Genomic DNA, 22,170 nt, shown 5'->3' on the forward strand with positions numbered 1-22,170 from the left:
ACAAAAGGGTATGTATCTCAAGAACTTAAAGTAAATAAATTTTAAATTGCAGCAAGCTGTAAAACAGAGCAGCAACTTAAAGAACACATCTTTTACAATTAATATAGAACTGGAGAGAACACTTGACTTTTCAGGCCAGCTCAAGTTTTACAAAACATCACTGTATTACATACAGCATTATGGTGGTTCTTTAAAGGGTTACAAACAGCAATCCAGAAACAGCACACATCTGACAGAAACCAGGCACAGGACAGTGCAAAGAGGGTATTTCCAGAATATCACTATACAGCGGAGCAACTGCAACTAACCCATGACTCATCAATTCACTAGCTACTTTTGGAGTCTAGTTGAACAAGCATAACAACTACCATAAGACGTCTTCCATTTATTTATTATACATCCACCACACACACTTAATTTCAGAATTTTCAGATGCTGTTTCTCTGCATTTTAATGAATTGCAATTTCTATTCAAATGCACATACTATCTCACAGCAAGTGAGTCATTCACCACTTCCTGGCATAATAATACAGAAATGAAACTACTAAGTTGTATTGGCAGAAGTGAAATATGTACTAGTTCGTACAACATCCTGCTCAGTAGAAGATTAGTAAAGACGATATCCATTAAGATACACATTTTAGCAGTTACACGAACAAGAACGTACTTCTAGTCTCTAAAGACTGAAGGATAAAATGAAATTGTAATTACTGATTTAAATAATATTTGAAAAACGGGAACTGAAAGCTACTGACTGGAAAAGAGGAGGTGGTATTAATATCAGTCTTTTAGTTATCCTGTGTGCATCTGTTAATTATTTCAGAAAGGTATCATAAGCAACCACAGACATTTAAAAATATTTATATAAAATTATAAAATAATCCTTTCAGCAGGAGGTTGGACCAGACCACTTCTAAAAATCACATCCAACCAATATCCTCTGATCTTATGACAATCCAAACCAAGTTGATTCTGTAAGTCACTTGCAACAAGTAGATAAAATAGTATCTTAATTTTCTCAAAAAAACATGCTATACATATATACACATGACATGTATTTATATTACACATGTATGTCTTAAAAAACCTCCCAAAAGGTGAATACATCTCAGTAGTAAGAAATACTGGCTATAAAGCACTTAGATTCTTAACAGTTAAAACATTTTCTCTCATTACTATTAGTCATGGGTAAGCCTAAAGAAGAAATCCACAATTAAAAATACAGATGTTACAAACTTGTAATATAAGCCATAAATTTTGGGGAAAACTACTCAATAAACCCACACGAGAAAAATCAGTAAAGAAGGACACTATGAAAGAATTAGCCAGATTGATCATGAGCAGATAAATGCAATGTAATTACTGCCTTCGTGCTAGACAAGACTGAGTAAATGTTTAAGCCGTACTAAAGAAAAATGAAGTCATAATTTTGTTCTGCTTTAAAAAAAAAAGGCAGAATGACATTCATTTCTATACAATCATAAAGCAAATACTTCCTTTACTCTTGGTAGGAAGAAACAATATGCAGCTAGTGTTATTAACCACATCATGTCACCAGATGCAGAGAACTCTATTCCAGATTGCTTCTTCAAGACAGCCTGCAGTCCATTGAGAAGTACAGCTTGGCTATTTGCCACTTATTAAAAATACTAACAACTTCAAATGACCATCATGTAAAATTTTAAACTGGAAATGGATCAGGCCACGAAGAATGACAGCAAGCCTTTCCTGCTTAAGCTGCTGTAAATTTGTACCTTTAAGATTGCTTTGAAATATGTTGAGTGAAATGATGGGGAAGACAAACTTTTCCAAAAGAGCAAAGTATTTCACGATATTCAGCATCTGTCTTCTATTAATTCTTTCAGACTACTGACAAGTAGTAAGCACATACAAAGTCCGACATGTTCTGAAATGTAAGCTACGTTAATCCTCCTTTGCACATAAAGGGAGAATCTTAATAGCGTTAAGCAGTAATAACACAAAACAGAACGAAATCAAATTTTGTGCTAAGGAAAGCATAGAGTCAAAATGGTAAATACATAAGGGAGACCTTTTATTAGTCATATTACTCTCAGTAGACATGAAGAGCTGTCATTTTAACAAGGCCTTAGGAGAATGTGTGTTAAGAGTTTAGCTTCTAGGGTTAGTACTAGAAGAGCAACCTTGACTCTTTTATTAAAGCTACTGCAAAAATCTGTTACTAGGCATAACAGAGAAAGTAAAAACAAAAAGAACAAATCCGCATTCATCAGTAAAGTGAAGGCATATAGATAGGTCTGAACTAATTGTAAACCAGTTAAAATTCATCAATAATCAATACACAGCTGAACTTCAGTGTGGCATGCTTTCTTTTACTCCCCAGAAATTAACTGTACTGATTTTTATAGCTGTTTTGTTAATATTGGGGGACACACCACAAAAACAACTCCACGAAAAAACTCCAAACAAAACCGAAAGAAAACCCCACTATTGGTCATACATCTTATCTCACTGTGGGCTGGAAACCTCTTTTTAAGATGAATCACTAAATTTTGTTTAAGCAGTCTACATAATAGGAACAGTCAAATTTGCTATAGTTTGTTAAAAACACCTGTCTTGATCTAAAATACAATTTTAGGAAGGGTTTGTCCACCCAGATGTAAAGATCCAGATTATCTGGTAGGTATTGGCCTTTGAAAATTCCAGAAGTCGGACTGAGTTAATTAGCAACCTCATATTGTGCTGAAAATGTATTTTAAAGACACTTATCTACCTTGACACAAAAAGCCTTTCAGTTAAGGCAGCAAATATAGTTAACCAAGAAAGGAAACAAACATTATAAGAAGCAATAAACAAAAAAATATTAAGAGCTTTACATTTTGTTTTAAATGCCACTACTAAATTGTATTAATAACAGCTACTACAGGTAGCTTATTGTTCATATTACACAAAGCAAAACAATACCTAGGGAAAATAAGAGGAAACTACATTCCTCTACAGCACTGGAAGGTTATTGTGTTCACAAAATGAAGACAAAAAAACCCCAAAAATCCAAAGTAAACAAGACTGTCTAGCCAGCAACGGCAAGGCTAAGCAAAAATTAAATCCCTAGGAGAATTCAACTTAGTAACTAGACTATTGTAAAAATCCACAATTAAAGGCAGCATGGTAAGAGCTTGGGATTGGTTTTATTTCTTGATACCACCTCAAGCCATGCCAGAGAGGCTGCAGTCATTTGTATTACTAAGTATAATGGAGCAGGTTTGATTTGATCACAAATAATAGTTTTAAGATACAGTTCTAAATGAGGACTGCTGGTAACAAACCCCTAACACCTCTACTTATAGATTTTGTAAAACCTGTTTGGATTCAACACCCATTTCAGTAGATCTTTCAAGATATTACAAAGGAAATGCTTTTTCAGTTTTACTGGGCAAGAGTGGACAAACAGGGAAGATGCTTAAGTGTAGTTTTAATTTAAGTCATAGATACCAGACTCATGAACAAAATATGACCAAGGTACTTCTGGTAGGTCATTTACTTACCTCCACTTGCTGATTCTTGCTCTTCCCCTTCAGGAAATGTAGCCTGGCTTGGTAAGCTATTCCTAGAACGAGTGACTGACTCTAAGTGTGAAGCCCTTCCCAACAGAGATAGCTCATCTAGCACCTCTCCTTCTTTGGCTTCCAAATCAGATTTTGAAGTGGTTAACTGTTTTATGTTACCTGGTGCCATTAAACTATTTGGGTCATTTAAACAAGCTACAGTACCACTGTCCAGGCTTAACACTCTGGCACGATTCTTGGCACTGTTTGTGCTAGAAGTCCGTCGTGTAGATCTTTTTTTGCTAATTCCTTCAGAGCTTACGTGGGTTTTGTGAGCATTTTCAGAGTCTGTGCCCCCACGGTCTTTAGAAACGTATTTGGTCTTTAAAGCACTGTATTTTCCCTCAGGAGACTGGCATGAATGGGAGGTGGTGCTGGAAGAGCTATCACTGCTGAACTGGTGAGCTGACTGCATGCTTGATGTCCTGCTCAAGTCACTTTGATCACTGGAGTCCTCATCGTGACAAAAGACAGCACTGTGTGGTTTAGTACCAGATACACCTCGGAAGGAAACATATTCCCTGTGCCGACTTGAATCAAAACTACTAGCCCGCTTTTTTCCTGTCCTTCTCCGGCTCGACTTGTGGGTAGAGGCTGTTCGATGTATTAAACTAGAAGATTTTGGTCGGACATCTCCTTCTTTTTGTTTTCCACTAGTTTCTTTAGCAGCTCTTGAATCTACTAACACAGCTAGTTTCTCACTCTGCTCATCTCTTTGTTCAGCAGCCTTCCCATGAGGCCTGTCAGCTTGTGTAGTCAATTCATTGGCATGAGGGTTCTTATTGGCCTCTTCTGAAGCAGAGGCACCAAGACCTTTCTGGCTGTGCATCTCATCAGATGCATTAGAACCCTTTACCTCTTGAACACCACCCAGAAGACTCACTTCCACAGCAGTCCTTTCGCTACTAGTCCTTTTGTCAGTAGTAGAACTACTGTCATCCTCTGAGTCGACACCACAGTCTTTTTTCTTACCATCCTTTTTCTCTTCTCTAGGAGACTCCTCCTCGTGCTCTGACAATACGCTTTCTATATGTGTTGAGCTAGTATGCTCGCTTTTATAGCTACTGATGGTACTGTTGGTGTCACGATCAGTCCCGCTGCAGTAGCTTTCTGTTGAACCACTGCTTCTAGTACTCAGGCTTCTCAGACTGTCCATACTTTTGTCTGCTTTCAAGGATTTGCTCTTCCCACTCTTAGTCAATGGTTGAGGGCTGCTACTTTTCAGAATGTCATCTAATTGAAAAACTCCTGAAATGCAAGAGTTCTCACCCAAAGACTCTCGGGATCCAGAAGGGGGTTTGGAAGCTTCTAACTCACTGACAGGATCTAGTCCTCGTTTTTGCTGATAGAGGGGGAAGTCATTTAGTGAAGCATCTGGAAAAGCAACAGCAGAGCTAGAAGTCCTTGGTACACCTCGAGGTCTATGATCCTTCCTATAGGAGTGAGAATGCAGAGTTACCAGCGAAGCTACTTCTGTGTCACATGCACTGGTTTTAGACTGGTCCACAAGCTGGTTGTTCGAGAGGCACACTTTGTCACCGCTGTCCCTTGGCAAATCCTGTCCAGAGGACAATGAAGGTTGGATGGAGACAAATGAGTCGTTCGACACCAGACGAAAAAGCTTCCGATCAGTTGCCAAATCTGTTTGAGTACATATTTAAAAATAGTCATGTACAATGTTCATGTAAGTCATATAACTTGCTTTAAAACTGTTTGTTTATATCAAACAAAGTAAATGAACTGAAAAATCCAACTGCAAGCACTATGAATTCATCATATGACCATTAAAAATATTTTATAACATCTGGGCAAATCTGACAGGCCTTTTTTTAATAGAAAAATAAACCATCAATACCAGCTTATCCCCTGCAACTGATAAGACAAGGCAATTCTGACAAGTCCCCAACCTCCTCTATTGTTTTTATGTCTCAGACTTAATATTTTTACATATCCCACAGTTTCTTAACTATAAAAGAATACCCTACCTTTCTTTTTGGTTCCTACATGCATTAAACAAACTTTAAAGTTATTAATGAAAATACAGTAAACCCCATTAACTCTGAAGTCACCAAAAACTCAGCAAAAATCACCTTTCCTACCAGATACTGAGTAAGTTCAGTTAGCAAGGATGCAATCACTGTCACAGGTCTTTTTGTACTAAAATGAAACCCCCTATGAAGTCACTGAGTTTTACCGCCTCAAAAAAAAAAAAAAAAAAAAAAAAAAAAAAAAAAAAAAAAAAAAAAAAAAAAAGAAAAAGGTGCTCTTGCTGTTAAAGCAAATAACAAAGATTTACTGTTAGCTCTTGGTCAAAACAATCATTCCTGTTACCCATCACAAGCAGTCTTCCATACAAGTGTCCATCTGCAGGCAGTACAAAAAGTCAGGCCACTTTCCCTTTTGCTACTGTCACTAAAAATAGCAGATCTGGAGGCCAAGTTAAGTTTCTACAGTTGTTAAATTCCTGTAGAGTATATCTGAATGCATGCAACTTAAGAGACTTCAAAGTTACATTACTCAGCTGAAAGTCACAGAACCCTGCTGCCTATTACAACAGCATGGCCACCTGTGATGTTCCATTTCAAACACACATTTTGCGCTGAACCACACAGTAATGATTTAATCATCCATTTAATGGCTTTAATCACCCACTAGTGATTAGACTGGCAAAAAATGAAAGGTGGTATTCTCAGAGTTAACTTCCTCCTAATCACCAGCAAAATCAGCAAACAAAGATTCCCCTTTGGTTTTACGCTCCGTTTTAGTCTCAGCAAGGCTCTTCCTGACAATGAAGCTAAACAAAAAATTGTCCTGTTTTGTTCTGGAACACAAGCTAACAGTTTCTTTACATAGTCGAAAAAAAATTTTCAAAAATTCACCAAGCTCTGATAACTTGCATCTTGGAAGCGGCCTATAGCTCTTAAGAACAGAGCCCTGTATGGGGTTATTTACTTTATAGAAAAGCCAGCCATGTTTACATTTGTCTGTACTTGTAAGGAAAGCAAATTAATCTACAGTGAAGTCCATTAACCACAGGCCATCTGTAGTCTAAGAGATACTGTCTAAAGAAATCTAAGTTAGCTATCTTTCAGCAGTAAGGTGACAGTAAATATTTATTACCTGCTGGAAGATGTCAGAACAAGTAACACACAGTCAAAGAATAAAGTTATAAGCATTCAAATTATGCTTCTCAGAAGCTTGAGTAATTAAGAAAGGAAACAAGGAACTTCAAGATAGCTCTAAGAAAGGGTATCAATAAACTGCATGAATTTATTTAGCATATTAAGCAAAGGATCTTTGGTAACAAAATACCATGTTTAAAGATGGAGAAGAAATTTTACCTTGTTCTTCACTCCCTTCTTTACATAGGCTAGAACTCTGGCCAAGACTCAAACTGATATCATCAGAGGTCTTGGCAGTGTCAGTATCACCTGCAAGGTTTAAGAAAAAAGAGTACTAGGCTCAAAGTATTAACACATACACCTACATTCTTAATGGTCATCAAAGACTGTTGCTTGTATTTCTTCATTTATAGATAAGAAACAATAGTTACATAATTAGAATAACACATGATTTCTTTTAGATGCAAGTATTGTCTGCCCTATTTCTATTATCTTGCACAGAACTCAATGGCAATCAAGATAGGGATTTTTCCCTCAAAGGTGTATCTATTTGAATACTTCTTTTTGCATGGTTGTCCATAAAAAAAAAAGAGGGGTAGACGAAGAAAATACTTGCAATGGTTAGAAAAACAAGGAGAAAAACAGTATCAAGTAGACAAAAGTTTGCATTCCAATTTTTTTCCTTATTATTAGCTGGATTAATTTACAAGAAAATACTCATAATACGCAAAATTGTTATCTTTTAATCTTAGAGGAGTTCACAAGGGCTGGAAATTACTTCAGCTAAATGTCAAACAACAAGAAGTAATCAAGTCATTGATATGCAATACCAGAAGGGCAATTGGTTGCACTGAACTCAAAATAGTAGAGAGACGTCTACCCCAACCAACCCTTTGGCTCTGCATTTTATAAGCAAATGAAAAACCTGTCATTACAGGGGAAGTAGAATATGGGCCCCAGAATATTCTCCCTCATGTTTTGGTCATATCATTTGCATGTCCAAAGAAGACTTCCCCCAACTAGAAAATCCTGTATTTCACTCAAAAAAGAAATAAAAAGTCAGGATGACTAAGGTACACAGTATTTGGAAACAACAAAGCAAACAACAGTGATTTGAAGTGCTTCTGTGAGGTAAATAAGTAGCTAAAAATCTCACCTTTGATGGTTGCTGCTGTTCCCAGACGAGATAACCCAGACCCAACCTAGAAACAGGAAATTGTGTAAAAAGCTGTACATTTCAGGAAATAAACAATTGTTATTTCCTATTACTCCAACACATGTATTTGCCTATACACCAATGAGAGGTTTTTAAAGGCACAAAAGCATCCAGCACTAGCAGTACAGTGCTGTAAAATTCTGACTATGTTTCCACTGTAAAGAGATGAAAAGTCATATAATTAAGCATCCAACTACATCACAGCACTATTCCATTCAAAAGCCAGTGTTCACGGAGACCTTACTATGTTGATTTTAAAAAGTTTCTAATCTAGGAATTCTCCTTAGGTAACATGGCAACACAGTATAAGTGCAGTGCTGCACTAATAACTGCTGTTGTAAAACTTAAACATTAAAACTTAACTTAAATGTTAAGTTTTCACATTTAATGCCGTAATTCTGGTTGTCTAAAATGCTTAAAGAAAACACAATCTAAGTATAAAACTTATCAATCTTAGTATAAAACTTATCTGTTCACAGTAAACACCAAGCTAAATCCAAAAACTGCTCCCATGTGAAGACACATATTTTTCCAGTTAATTTCACACTCAATGGCTAACCAGCAGGCATGGTACCTGCTCATACAAAAAATTTCACCATTTAGGTTTGCAATCTACCTTTCTAAATATATCTTATTAATCCATTGGAGATTACTTTGCAGAAATGCTAAAGAGAATTTGGTCTTACCTTCAATAGCATTTTCAATACAACCTCTCAACTATAAATAGCATACAACAATGCAGGCGTCAGATCATTAAATCACTCAGAAATAAGACAGAGGAAGAGCACTCAAAGGCAAAATCTGAACCTTAACACATAAATATGATGGCCATTTGATTGATAGATGTATACTTACTGGGATGCTGTTTTCCAAAAATTCTTAGTTAAAATTACTCAGGGGAAAACAGCAAAATTCTACTGGTTATTTTCTGTAAGCACAGCAATTTCAGGTAAACTGAAGATGTGTGCAGATCCTATTCAGCCCTAGCACAGAAGAACAATGGCTTTATGTATAATCTGAAAAAGCAGCTAAGAGCTTGTTTCATATATTTTCTTCACAACACTGTCACACACACTTTTAGTTACTCATTTTGTCATGTTTCAACAGTTTTCCATTCAATAACATGCTTTGATGAAGGCTGTCACTGAACAGAAATGCATCATCACAGGAAAGCTATTTCACCCAGAAAAACTGAACAGAACTCAGATGCTTACAGTTCATGTTCCTTTTTGATGCTGAACATTCAATCACAGAGGATCAGTGAATATTAATTTTCTTAGGACAAATACATTCTAAACACTATACTTTCTTTCACAGTAGCTTGAACTTCTTCACATGCTTTAATATTAAAACTGTTACGTTTGGAACATATTTCTTCCGAAGACCAGTCAAAGAACTAGTCTGGGCATGATGTTTCTATCTTCCTACATGTACCATCACTTCCTATTCCTTTGCACCGGCAAATGCCTTCTCTCTTGAAGGAAAATCTCTTAAGAGTATCTATGCTGCATAACTGAGCATGATTCAGATAAAACACCAACATTAGCATACCACTGCACTTCGTTATCTACTGCTTGCTCAGAGAGCTAATTAGAAGAACATGATATTGCAATACTATGCCAAGGACTTCCATGTCATCTGAAGACAGGTTCTTTGTCTTTACCATGATGCTGTCTTTACCACCATGCTTCATTATCAACATAACTGTACAGCCTGACCAGTTCATCTACTTGTCCTCATGAAGGGCTGATAAAAACTAGACACAACCAGCTAAACATCACAAGCCAAACAGAAGGAACGGCACATCCAACACTATGGAATTTGAACACATAAACCTAGTAGACATAATACGGAAACAGAACAACTTCCCCAGTGAAATTCAAGGCAACTAGAGCATAATGAAGTTACATTAAAACGTAATAAAACCACATTCTTCAGCACTTCCATCTGGCAGAACTCCCTATTTATTGTTTTCTTCCCAACCCTGCTGAACAATCAAGGAAGTGAAGATTTTGCAGAGGACATCCAAAAAATAAACAGTTTTAGTCGTCCCATTTCCAGCAGTTTATCTTTCTTTATACTTAAGCAAACTAACTTTTTTGACCCCAAAATCTGACCTATCAGGACTAATATCCTGCAGAAAGCCATTCACAACTGCAAGAGATAATCAGCAGCGGAAATATTCAAAGATAACTTAACAGAAGCCTCCTCAAATAGAGCATTTGAATTTACCGATTAAGCTTTATATAGCAGAACAAACAAAAGTCAGGGAGGAAGACAAAGTTAGAACATAAGCATGAAGATACAGCTTGAGCTACCCAAAGGGACAAGGGAATCCCACCACAGGGGGTTCTTAGTACTTAGCTCACCATACTCTGAGCCATTTTGATTTCTTAAATCAGAAGAAAGCTAACTGAGAAAAAGGGAATACTTTCTGACGGGACAGTAGGTTCTCTTTGAAAATCCAGCCATTCCTAATTTAAACACAAGATGGGTTGAGAGCTACGCTGCTGGGAGAATACAATGCCTTCCTACTAAAGCAGTTACATATAGAAAAGAAAATTGTTATATCTAATATAAATTACCCAAAATCCCTACAAAATAATAGGAAGAGGTTATCTATGGACTGCAAAGCCAACAATACTAAAGCAACAACTGTAGTAGCTTTAATTCTTACCTGGTTGTTTGGATCTATCCCAGCATAAGAATTGCGTGAACTACAGCCAACAGGGGGAGTTGCTTCTCGTATGAACTCTGACATCTCAATCCCTCCACCAGGGTCACTGAGAGAAACATTAAAAAAAAAAAAATCAACACATGATTCCCACCAGTTAAACAAAATTTTGTCTATGTTGAGCGCATATTCAAAACAAATTTTCCCTTCTCAAAAATCGGGGGCTCAAATATATCCCAGTATCTTGGATGAACACTGGCTGTTTGACATGGAAGCTCAGTCTGAGCCAGAGCACTCTATACACTGTCATAGAAACTGCTGCCACAAGTCCGCTGTCACCAGCCAACACAAACTGTGAAGACTTAGGCCCTATAAGGCATTCCAAAATGCTGACATACTAAATTCTCCCTGTCTTTATGTGCACACATGTTACTTTTGGATCAGCTGTTCAACTATAACATCCAGAAATTCACCAACACAAAAAAATACTACATAGAACTCAGAGCATGGAATGGACTCCTGGTCCTTTCCTTAGACTGAATCTGGGAGCAAAAGCAAGGATGGCTAATGAAGAAAGCCACATGTGAAAGCTTTTAAACATGCAGACATATACAGGGCCATAGTATTTCTCCCAGGGATGCAAACCACATCTTTCTACTCATAAATAACTTCCCTTCAGATACTTTACAGTCCCTACCAAGAGATATTTTGAGGTACAACATATTGCATCCTGGTGATTTCACCCTTTCAGGATTAATAACTATTGGTTTGAAAGTATTTCCTAGAGCAACACCATCAAACTGTAATTCCACAGAATTCACCTTGTCAAAGGCAAATATTTTATGAAACAAAATGGGGTCTGAAGTCAGTTGAGGACTAGAACACAAGGATCCAACCCAGCATTGATTGTTAATTGTGAAGAGGAAGCACTCTTTTTCCTATCCCATTCAAGTTCTCTTTGAGCACCTTGATCCAGGAGACTCCTATACAGAAGTACTGGCAGGGTAATTTGACATTGATCCTCTCTGCTTCTTCCCAGGTACGAACAACAGCTTCTCAACAATCAAATTCCAGCATTTATAAAGTACTCAGGCACAGTGCTCATCCAGTCAGACCAAATACACTAAAGACAAAGGCCCTCTGAAGAATGGAACAGAAATGGACAGAAGCACTGCAAGGCTTACTTAATAGACAACTAGTCTTATAGGAGAGTCTTATACAATAAGAACAACACTTAAGAGGGTGGCCTGCACAGGGCCAGGAATTGCAATCGATGATCCTGATGGGTCTCCATCTCAGCATATTCTGTGATTCCAATAATTTCTGAAATACATGGACATCAATCAAGGATATTGTAAACAAACTGTCTGTACACTAAAGGACCTGACACATGATTCATCCTGCAGCATGACATGTTAAGCTGTTGTCATCCTGGAGAGGTGTAAAGGCACAACCTCAGGAATCAACTCTAAATAATATAAGAAGCACATGATTCTTTCTACATCAGAGGTGACAAAAAAAAAAAAAAAGACAGTTTGAAGTTATGAATATATTCCTTCAGTAAAAATAAGTTAAGTTAAAAGACAACCAGCCATTAGCTAGCAAAAGCTATGGTCCAACTTCTGCAAATTAAAAAAAGAAGTGAGAAGCCACCATTTTGTTGCAGCTCAACAATGAGACACGCATACTCTTGGAGATGGCTGTTTACAGAGCCCTCTCTGACCTAGTACTATCAATTATGCTAAGGCAGGTAAGGAAAATTAATTTTAAAAGATACAGCACCAGCTTCAGCCAAAGCATTCCTTCTGTAAGCATTTTAAGAATACATAAGGACACAACATGAATTTAAAGACTAAACTGAAAAACTCTCGCAATGCTTAAGTTAAGCATACATTACAACATCAACTGAAGATTTAATAAAGAATGCCTTTCACAAAAAGATGAAATTCCTTTCCTGTTTGAATAATTCATTGAGAAACACTGCATGTGATTAAAGTACATCCTGTGAAGTAGAAAAATAAGTCATTGCAAATAAGCTTTCATGCATAGAATCAGGTAGTTAGCCAAAGAAGGCAGCAATTTTGTCTAAAACTGAACCATCAGATATCAGTATAAGCAACAACAAAATCCATCACCGCCACTCTACTCACAGCTCCTCTATTCTGTGATAGCACACACAAATGAATGAACAACAGCTAGTGCTGTGATAGCACACACAAATGAATGAACAAATAAAGTCTGCAGGAAGAAGCAGGAAACAGAGATTCCTAGGATTGACCACTCACTGTATGCCTATGTACCAGGACTTTTGCAACATCCAGAGCTCTTTAGGACTACTTGACACTAGTCCCGTGGCCAGGACTTCCTGATATGAAATTCTACAATCTGTTTCTTACAGTTTCCTGTCTTCATTCCTTAGGCAAGTATTACACATTACAGCTCGCAAACAAAATAAATGCAGTGAAGTTACAACACAAATCAAGAAGACTCAAAAAATTACATCCAGCAATAGAGACTGATGTGAAAGAGGCACTCAAAGATGACATAAAGCAAATTAAAACTACTATTTCTAATTATTAGTAATGCTGGATGAAAATTACTATCAGCAGGTACATCTCATCAGCATGTCAGAGACTAACCAAAAGCATGAAGAGGCCATAAGTCTACATGAATTCGAGTTTAAAATCTGACTTAGGCTGACTGACTACAGAAATCTGACATTCGGGCCCAAACTTCAAGGGGCAATCAGTAATAAGTTACTTTGATTTCTGGACAAAGCAGAGGAAGAGTTTTATTATCTTCTTTTGAAAATCATCATCTGTCCCTAATGTCCAATAAAAGAGTAGGGTAACTAGACAGGAGGCTGCTGTCAAAATACATAAGAACCATGGCATGTACTGCAAATGCTAAATCACAACAGATTCAAGTATTAAGAAAAATTTTCTTCCAAGCTTGAGTCACTAATGATAGTCAAAAATAAAAACTAACTCCAAACTCAAGCTGCAGAAAACTGCAAGGAGAATAAATAGCAAAGGCAAGAGTGTTAGAGATCACCTTTTTTAAATTTTATTTGCTCATGTTTAAGTAGATTGTAAATATTTCAAAGATGCAACATTCCCCAGCTACTAGCTTTACTTGGTAGAAGTACCCATGAAATTTATGTAGCATCATTATTATAGTTCCCCCATACTGATGGAGATCAGGAACAGCAGTGTCACCAGATGAACAATTTATGATACTTTGAACCATAACAGCCACTGACAAGAAGCTATATGCATATACCCAAAAGAAGGATTGACTTAAGTGTTTTAAATTATTTATGTGGGTCCACTGATACCCAACAAAGATCATGCTTGCACTGCTTCTTCTATATTTCTACAAGACCAGGAGCCTGTACCCCCTCTACTTGCTTTCATGAAACCTCACACAAACATTACTATACTAACACCTGAAGTATGAAAACAGCAACTCACATTCCTTTCTCTAAATTAAGACTTTCTTTCAAAAACATTAACTAGAGAATTTTAGCTCTAGAAAGAGGACAGCAAAAAAAAAAAACCCAAGGCATTTCTAAAGGAATGGTAAGTTTTTCTTTGCTTAAACACGCCAAGTTTCATGGAGAGAAACCCCCATCCACAAACCACAAATAACTGAAGATAAATGAGCAGTTCGAGCAAGTCCACAAACGACAGCATATAATTTGTTAGATACCTGAAAGCACCACTTGGATGATAAACATCTTCAGAAAAAAAGAACAGCAGTTCTTAGATGCTAAACAGAATCCTGAACACAACCACTGCCTAATCCTGCAAATAAATATACTAAGATTTGTATCTAAAGTGCTCTCTGTGACTGTATATGTGGCAGGGTAAAAACTCAAGGATGGCTTTGCAAACCAAACTATATGCATACTTATCCAGTATCACATGCTGTAGCCTAAGCTAACAAAACTAATTCTGATTATGCAAATATTTTAGATAGTATCCCTGCTCAGATCTCCCCTATATACACCTTGTATTAGGGGAGCAGAGTTTAAAAATCAGAAAACCCTACACACATTTCTCTTCCCAGACTGGTTTGGGTTTTTATTAGTGTTCCAATTTAACTTACTAAAAAGGTTACAGCTCAATATTAAACACTCATTCTACATCCCATCTACTGGTTTGAATGCTACCCCAGAGGTCTTGTAAGCTTCCAGGCAAAGATTAGTGTATACTGTACATCCCACTTACCAAAAAGTAACTCCGTAATTTCTGCATTGACCTTGTTCCCAGTTCTAGTTAAGAGACCTGAAAGTGGGAACAAGGATCATATAAAAGTTAATGAAACTTTAGTTGGCAAGCAGGACACACAGCATTAAACTAACCTCTACTTCTGAGCTCACAATGCTTATAATGTAGTATCTCGTCCCATGTCAATGATCCCTAGACAAAACAGAACTGAAATATCCAGAAGTAATCCACAACACTAGTAGGGATTCCCTTACCAGCTTTGGGTCCCCGTTTTGGAAGCAAAAGCTACATAGCAAAAACACCAAACAAAAAGAAAAACCCCACCAAAAACAACTCGGACAAAACGCCTAAAGGTCACACCTAAAACATGCATTACCAAGGTTGCATGAGAAAGAACAGACCACTAGTTTACTTCCATTAATTTTATTCAGCAGAGAAAGCATTAAGATACAATTAGGGAAGCAATCTGCCAAAATACCTCAGTACAGTGTTGGTAAGGTATAGCATAATCTAAACAGAGTCACAATTAAAATCAGCAGCTTCAGTTGCCAAACACATCATGGAAAACAGGTCAGGTTTATAAAAGATTGATACAAGAAGTTACTGTATATCAGCTTTAGAGGAATCTAAGACATCTTTTCTGCCGGCAATACCTGAGCTGAGAGAAGACACACAGGAACCTACAACCATGAGAAGTTACCCCATATATAGACAGGAATGTCCTTTTACTTCTAGTCTTATCAATTTAAAGAGAGTAGTTTAACACTTCCTTTCTTTAAAAGCATCACAATAAACACACTCAAGAGGCTTCTTTCAACCATGTTTCCTTAGTAAGACACACAATCTTTTAAGAGTCAGGACAACATATAAATCATCTCACTTTCAAAACTACTCATGGCTACTAGTACCAGAAACTCAGAGACAAGAGAAAGGTCATCTCTAAAAGCTAACAATTCAAGGTTGATTTATTTCCTCCAGTTTAACTTTTAGGATGGTCTCAAATTATCTAAGGCAGGCTTTGATATTAGAGCTTGTAACATCCACAGTCTGATCAAACTGGTTCAACTGGCCTTGTTGATGAGTCATCTTTTACTCTTCTTTCTCCAAACAGTCTGGTCAAAGGAGGAAAAATTTCTGGCATTGTTTTACTCTGGCTACAAAGGAGATCTCTGGGAAGGAATCACCTCCTATTGACAGTACTTCAGAATCATGATCATCATTACTGAGCAGAGCAATTCCAGAATTTCCAAATTCACAGGACAGCACTCTCCTTGAAAAGGCTATGACTGGAGTCAAGCATTGTATCCAACTCCTGGTTTTGCAACACTAAAATTGAAACCCAATCAGACAGTCCTCCTGGTGAGGAAAGAATTAGCACGTAGTAAGTAGTATGTGGTCTTTGACAGCTAGATTTTTAATACTACATCTACTACTGAAATTAGATTATTTGTACTAATTATTTTCATTAAACATTTAGAGACCTAATCAGCTCACATCTCCCATGCTATTGTTTCCAGCATGCTCAATACTGCTCTTGAACTCCTTGGGAGGAGGAACTAGGAAATTATTGTGAATGCATAATTTCAAACCTAACACATATAATAAATAAGTCTACTTTTCAAGACCAGACTTAAAACCATCTTTCAGAACTACAGAGGTCTGTATCTATATTCCCTAGTGTTCAATCTCAATCACCATTCCAGTTACACAGCTGATGAAGACAGGACTGTTAGTCTTTTGAAGCAGTGTGCAAAATTCAGCAGACAACTTACCTGGGCCCATTGCTGTCTTTCCTCTTGGCTGAAACACTGCTTTGTTCTGTTTTTGCACCTCTGTCCATATGCTCACTGGCATTCCTCTCCACAATTTCTCCCTCATCCAGTGCCCTGTGCAAACGGTAATTCACCATCTTCAAAACGATAAAGAGAGCTGCTATCACTGGGCAGTAGACAGCTACTATCATCATGGAAGAAGGAAGAGCCTTTCAAAAAAAGAGTAAGAAAAAATTAATGAACACAAGGTCGGATATCCATAAGAACACTCCCTAGATTTTAACTGTTTGTTTCACGGAGAAAGCACAATAATTCTGAAAGTTACACCACCTACAGCCAGTCTTCATGAGAAAAATGTTAAAAGCCTAGCAACACAGAAGAAAAATCGCTGCACTACCAAAGATACTAAATCACCACAGCATTGTACTAAATAAACTTGTTTGACTGAAGCTTGAGAACCAAGCTCAACTCTCACTCTCTCCTCCTTCCATGCTTTTGCAAGGAAGACCTAAACTAGGAAACCTAGAGCTAGCATGTGTGAGACAAATATTTTTAATTGCTACAAGTAGAAAAAGAAGGGAAGATTTTAAGCGCATGAAAAACCATCCAAGCATGGGGTGAGATCTTATTTCAGGGCTAGTACTCAGCACCAAGTCCATTTCAGAAGAACTTGATGTAAGTCTGACAGCATGGCTGGATGGGAGAAAACCTGCTTAGATACCAAACACTGGTGTTTTGACTTCACTTGTCACCTTCCAACAGCTACTGCTGCATGACAAGACACTGATCAGTCACAAAAGCCAAACTCTTTCCTACTTGCATACATAAAGAGGTTGCTCACATGTGACTCACACACTGCACAGCAGAACACAACCTGCAAGACCATAGGCAGCAAAGATTTGTGCTAGATCACTGTACACCCATGGAAGGTAACCAACACATGTTCTGAAAAAAACTTTTCATTTGTATGAAAGGCGGCCAGAAGCCACATTAAAAAAACCCCTCAGTCCTGAATGCAATATTTGAAATTCCACTCGAATTTAAGAGTGGAATGCATGCAGCTCTTGCAGAGGTAAATAAGGCTTTTACAAATCAATCACTTCAGCAATAGGTATTGACAAAGTCTAGCCTGACAGCTATTTAGGAGAAGTGTTCGAAGTACTGGGTAAGCTTCAGATGTCACTTCAATGCATTCATCCTTCTAAAACACGCTTTATTTGTGTTTTTAAATTTTGCCATTTCGCTAGGCAGGGATTAAACAAAATGAGATATTAAGTCTCAGTATTCTCCAAAAATTGACCATTTCTTTTACAAAAGCAACAAAAGTTTAGGTTGTGAAGTATTTCACTGCACCACTATCCTTTACCCTGCTCAGGGTGTAGTTTGAGATATATTCCAAAATATATATATATATGAGGCATATAACAATCAGAATTAAGCATCTGATATCCAGCTTAAACATTAATGTAGTAAATGAGTAGAAAAAATGAGCTGTCTTTTTAGACCTCATGGCTGAAGGACAATTCCAGCTTATTTTCGTACCTCCCTAGAGAGACTATGGGAAGGGAAGAGCCATCATTGATAAAAAAAGCCCCAGGAACATCTTGCAGAGTCAAAACAATGCTCAGAGTAGAAGGCAGCAAGGCTTCTCTAACCAGCGCATAGAAACATTTTGAGTCATTTAAAATTGACTGACTGACAACATAGTGTAACATTATGCAATGTAACAATCTCCTACCTAAAACTACTCCTGTCAATCTTAGAATGATTTTAAGCAGCATAACTTAACCACAGTAGTCAGCCAAACAATTTTAAAGGACTCAACCTGGTCATATGTGCTGAATAGAGAGGCCTCCTTTTCCTTTTCTCTACTCGTTTTCCCCTTCTGACTCTTCAAGATGCCCCTGGAACTTTGACCACCATGATGACTCTTTGTAACCTAGCAAGGTATTTCTCCAAAACAAGTCAAGTCTGACAACCATAATCAACACCTACCTTTTCCTCCAAAACAAGCTAAGTCACCCACCACTGAATATAACATTTGAAGTAACAAAGGCAAACTAAGCTGAAGTTTGCTAAGTTTCATTTTGTGCGCTGAGCGGGACATCATCATGATGAACAGATTCACTCACCAAGCACCAGCTAAGGTGGAGAAAGAGGAAACTAAGCTACTTAAACACAGCATCAATAAGCATACAGGATCCACAATGATACGGCATCTCTACAACCCCTGAAGCCATGCTAGAATAGTTTCCTCAAGAAATGAGGTGCCTCTACTTCCAAAAACTTCAGAGTCGGTTCCCTGCAGGCAAAGGCCAGCCTGTTAACTTTGGAAAAATGCATGAACTTCCTGTACCTGCTAGGCAGTCTGTCACCCCATCACACACAGCCTCAACTTTCCTCTCCTTTGTAATACCCAGTGTTCAGAAGCCATTACCAGAAGAGTCAGACTAAAGCTAGAGTTACTCCATACAAGACATGTCTGTACTTTTCTGTCTAGAGAGCTCATCAATTTCTCCCCTCTACTCCCTCAGCAGTGAGGTCACAGTATATCCAGTTTATCTTGCAAAATCTACACATCCGCTTTTTCAAAGGAAAGCTTTTAGAACAAGCACAAAAAAAGGCAGAACACATCACGTAACTTACACCAAACCTCACAGGGAATTCAAACTTTTTTCTTCGCATCCTGTTTTCACAGGATTGTAGAAAATTTTTTAAAAAGCTAAGGTAACTGACTACCTTTCCTTCTTCATATTTGTAGTAGGTCCTCATCTCAGAATATGGTATATATTCTGGGAATAGAAGGCATTTTAGCTAGCTTAGTCTGCCATATGAACACACTTGACATCAAGAATCATGCTGTGGTGCAGCACTGCCACCCATGGTACCAGCAACTTGTCTGCAGCACAGCCTCAAGAGGAAATTTACTGCAGTCTAAGCTACACCACTTGCAACTTCTGTTCTTCTAGGCCAAACTTAGAAGCATTCAACATAAATTTGGGGTCTTCTGCCCACAAAACAAAGCAAGTTAAAGTGATATTACCATTTCCAACTGTGCTCAGCATTTTACCACATATGAGGAAAGACATATTTCTCACCGGCATCCCATGTGATACCACCTTCAAGACTGGAATACAAATCTAAGTCATAGAAATTTCCCACTAGATTACATCTTAAAATCAAAATAATTTCAAATACTAAAGCATTTTACTTGAGCCCAGCACACTAAAACCCTCAAGCTAGAGTTGTTACTAGACACCAGTTGGCCACAAGGCTACAGCTGCAACAGTATTTCAGAGAACAGCCATTTTTACTGCACATTTCTACTCACTTGCATTAGCACCAAAAGAACACATACTCCACAGCAGTCACAACAACAAAAGCTCTTGTACAATATAAAGAGCTACACAGAACCATATAAAAACTGTGTGCTTTTAATTATGTTCTGTTGAAAACTTCAGTTATCTAATGACTGAACAAACCCAACTATTAGATAAACCCCTACCTGAAATTATTTCTCTGAGTCTTAAAGGGAAGCTAAGTAGTACTCTCAAATATGGGGGGCAAAGGGAAGGACACCGATTTTCTACCACCTTTCCCACAAGTTAGTTTCCAAATTTAAATATTTCGAGTCAACTTAACAAATGCAACATATACATATGGACAAAGGTAAGATACAGGAAAGCATAGTTAAGGACAACCATCCCTTCTGAAACCTCCTGGCAGTTAAATTAGCTCACTTGTATCACAACACATCTTTTCTAAAACAGTAGGTAGGAAAAGGTTTAAGCACGCCTAGATTCCAATGGTCAAAATAGAAAAGAAACCTCCCACCATCAGTTCCAGCACTAAAATACTTCCATTCAAACTACAGAAGGTCACTGTATCTCAGATGAATGTTTCCAGCACATATGTGCCAGGAACCAGAGGAAACTTCATTGATCACAGGCTGTACAACATCCTTATGAGGAAACTAACACTATATGGAGCCTACCTAATCTGATTACCTAGCTTTAGCTAGGCCCCACAGATGTAACAAAAATTCCAGGTTATTTTCAAAAAAGAAATGCATTACTAGGAGTGTTTTAACAGCTAAGTCTTCAAAGTCAAACCAGATTGCAGATCCCTACATCAAGGTGTTACCACCTAAACATTAAGAAGTAAGTCATCTAGTAAAAAGACTTGAAAGCACAAATATTTTGAACCCAGTATTTTATAGAAACAGTTTTACTGCAAAAGAGGAAGGATCAGGAAACAACATATATAGTTTTGTCCTTAATTCTTGTTTATGGATAGAGCCCTTAAGAACTGCCATTATCTGGGACAAAGTTCAGTCACAAGTTATCTAGTTTTTGACCAAAACCTCAAAGCATACCACCAAAACTTGAGTAGCCAAGAGACTGCAAGTGTCTTAGAACAATATGGCATACCTGGAATTGCTATCACAAATTGAATTTCAATTATTTAATATCTTAGTTTAAGAAACAGGACTATTTCAAAAACTTCAGTGGAAAAAACTTCCATGTGAAGCTACATTTATATGACCTACTTCTATAACTATGTACACAACTCAGGAAATTAAGTGAACTGTTGACTAAATGAGCTCGACTTTGACAGACAAGTTTTGTAGGTACATGTGAGCCCATCACCCCAAGCAAGGTACAGTCCTGGCTCCTCTTCAGTCACTGGCAAAATTCCAGAAGTGCCAGAGCCAAGACTTCACCCCCTCATGCACACGTGGTGGGGCTGAAACAGCATTCCGACTAGGGGAAGTGCTTTGGCAGCCTCCTCTCCTTCCCCTCCCCCCTGCAACACTGATGCACCACATTGGCCTCTGCATTCAGGGTATTTTTTCAACTCTACCACTAGATTTTAAAAAGTGATTGGACAGCTTCCCCATATAGAAAGCACATTTTCTTCTCCCAATTTCAAGTTTGCATTAGAGTAAAAGCAGGGATCAGTTCTTACAATAAAAAGGCACATCAACAAGCACAGTTGACTCTGTTACTGAATACAAACAGGACAGACTTAACTACTCTAGAAAGCAAATTTTTTTTACATGGACTGCCAAGCCACAAATGCAAGAACACAGATTCAAGCTGCTTCCCTAAAGCAGGCATATCTTACTCTTGACCCCAGTTCCTTCATTATTTACATGTTTATTTTGCCACACTTCCAACAAGCACAGTTTAACTGTATACACAAGAAAAAGTATCCAGACTGGCAAAATAGGTACATTTAGGTATACACTGTACAGGGAACAACACTCATTTGCACGTGCTTCAGCTCAGAAGGCAGATGAGAGACCAAGAAAGAAAGGTTGGTTATTGAATTCTAATGTTAGTTATTTTAAGTAGGTTTGTACCACACATTAAATCCATCAACCCTAACAGCACGGGCATACACATACAAAGGAACACACAGATTTATGGCATTACTTGCTGACCACAATCATTACCAGATTCCATTCTGAAAATACCAGAGCAACAAAACAAATGCACAGAAAAAAAGAGAGCAATGTTGGATGCACTAAACCAAGTCTTAAAGCAGTAAGTGCATCTAAATTCCC

The 22,170-nt window shown here is 37.7% G+C and overlaps 1 protein-coding gene across 8 annotated transcripts in view; it reads right to left on the reverse strand.

Annotated features, from left to right (window-relative positions):
- PCNX1 (pecanex 1) overlaps positions 1 to 22,170 on the reverse strand; it is an 89,336-nt gene that overhangs the window by 64,587 nt on the left and 2,579 nt on the right. For 7 of the 8 annotated variants that reach the window (XM_038139932.1, XM_038139931.1, XM_038139927.1 and 4 more), the window contains exons 2-6: positions 16,602 to 16,810; positions 10,601 to 10,706; positions 7,864 to 7,909; positions 6,927 to 7,016; positions 3,526 to 5,226 (exon numbers count right to left, since the gene is read on the reverse strand). In XM_038139932.1, the coding sequence (XP_037995860.1) occupies positions 3,526 to 5,226; positions 6,927 to 7,016; positions 7,864 to 7,909; positions 10,601 to 10,706; positions 16,602 to 16,810 (2,152 nt within the window). Of the gene's footprint in view, positions 1 to 3,525; positions 5,227 to 6,926; positions 7,017 to 7,863; positions 7,910 to 10,600; positions 10,707 to 14,829; positions 14,887 to 16,601; positions 16,811 to 22,170 lie in introns of those variants that run through there. The other variant, XM_038139933.1, reaches the window with a different exon arrangement.

This window comes from Motacilla alba, chromosome 5 (genome assembly GCF_015832195.1).
Source record: "Motacilla alba alba isolate MOTALB_02 chromosome 5, Motacilla_alba_V1.0_pri, whole genome shotgun sequence".
Lineage (NCBI taxonomy): Eukaryota > Metazoa > Chordata > Aves > Passeriformes > Motacillidae > Motacilla > Motacilla alba.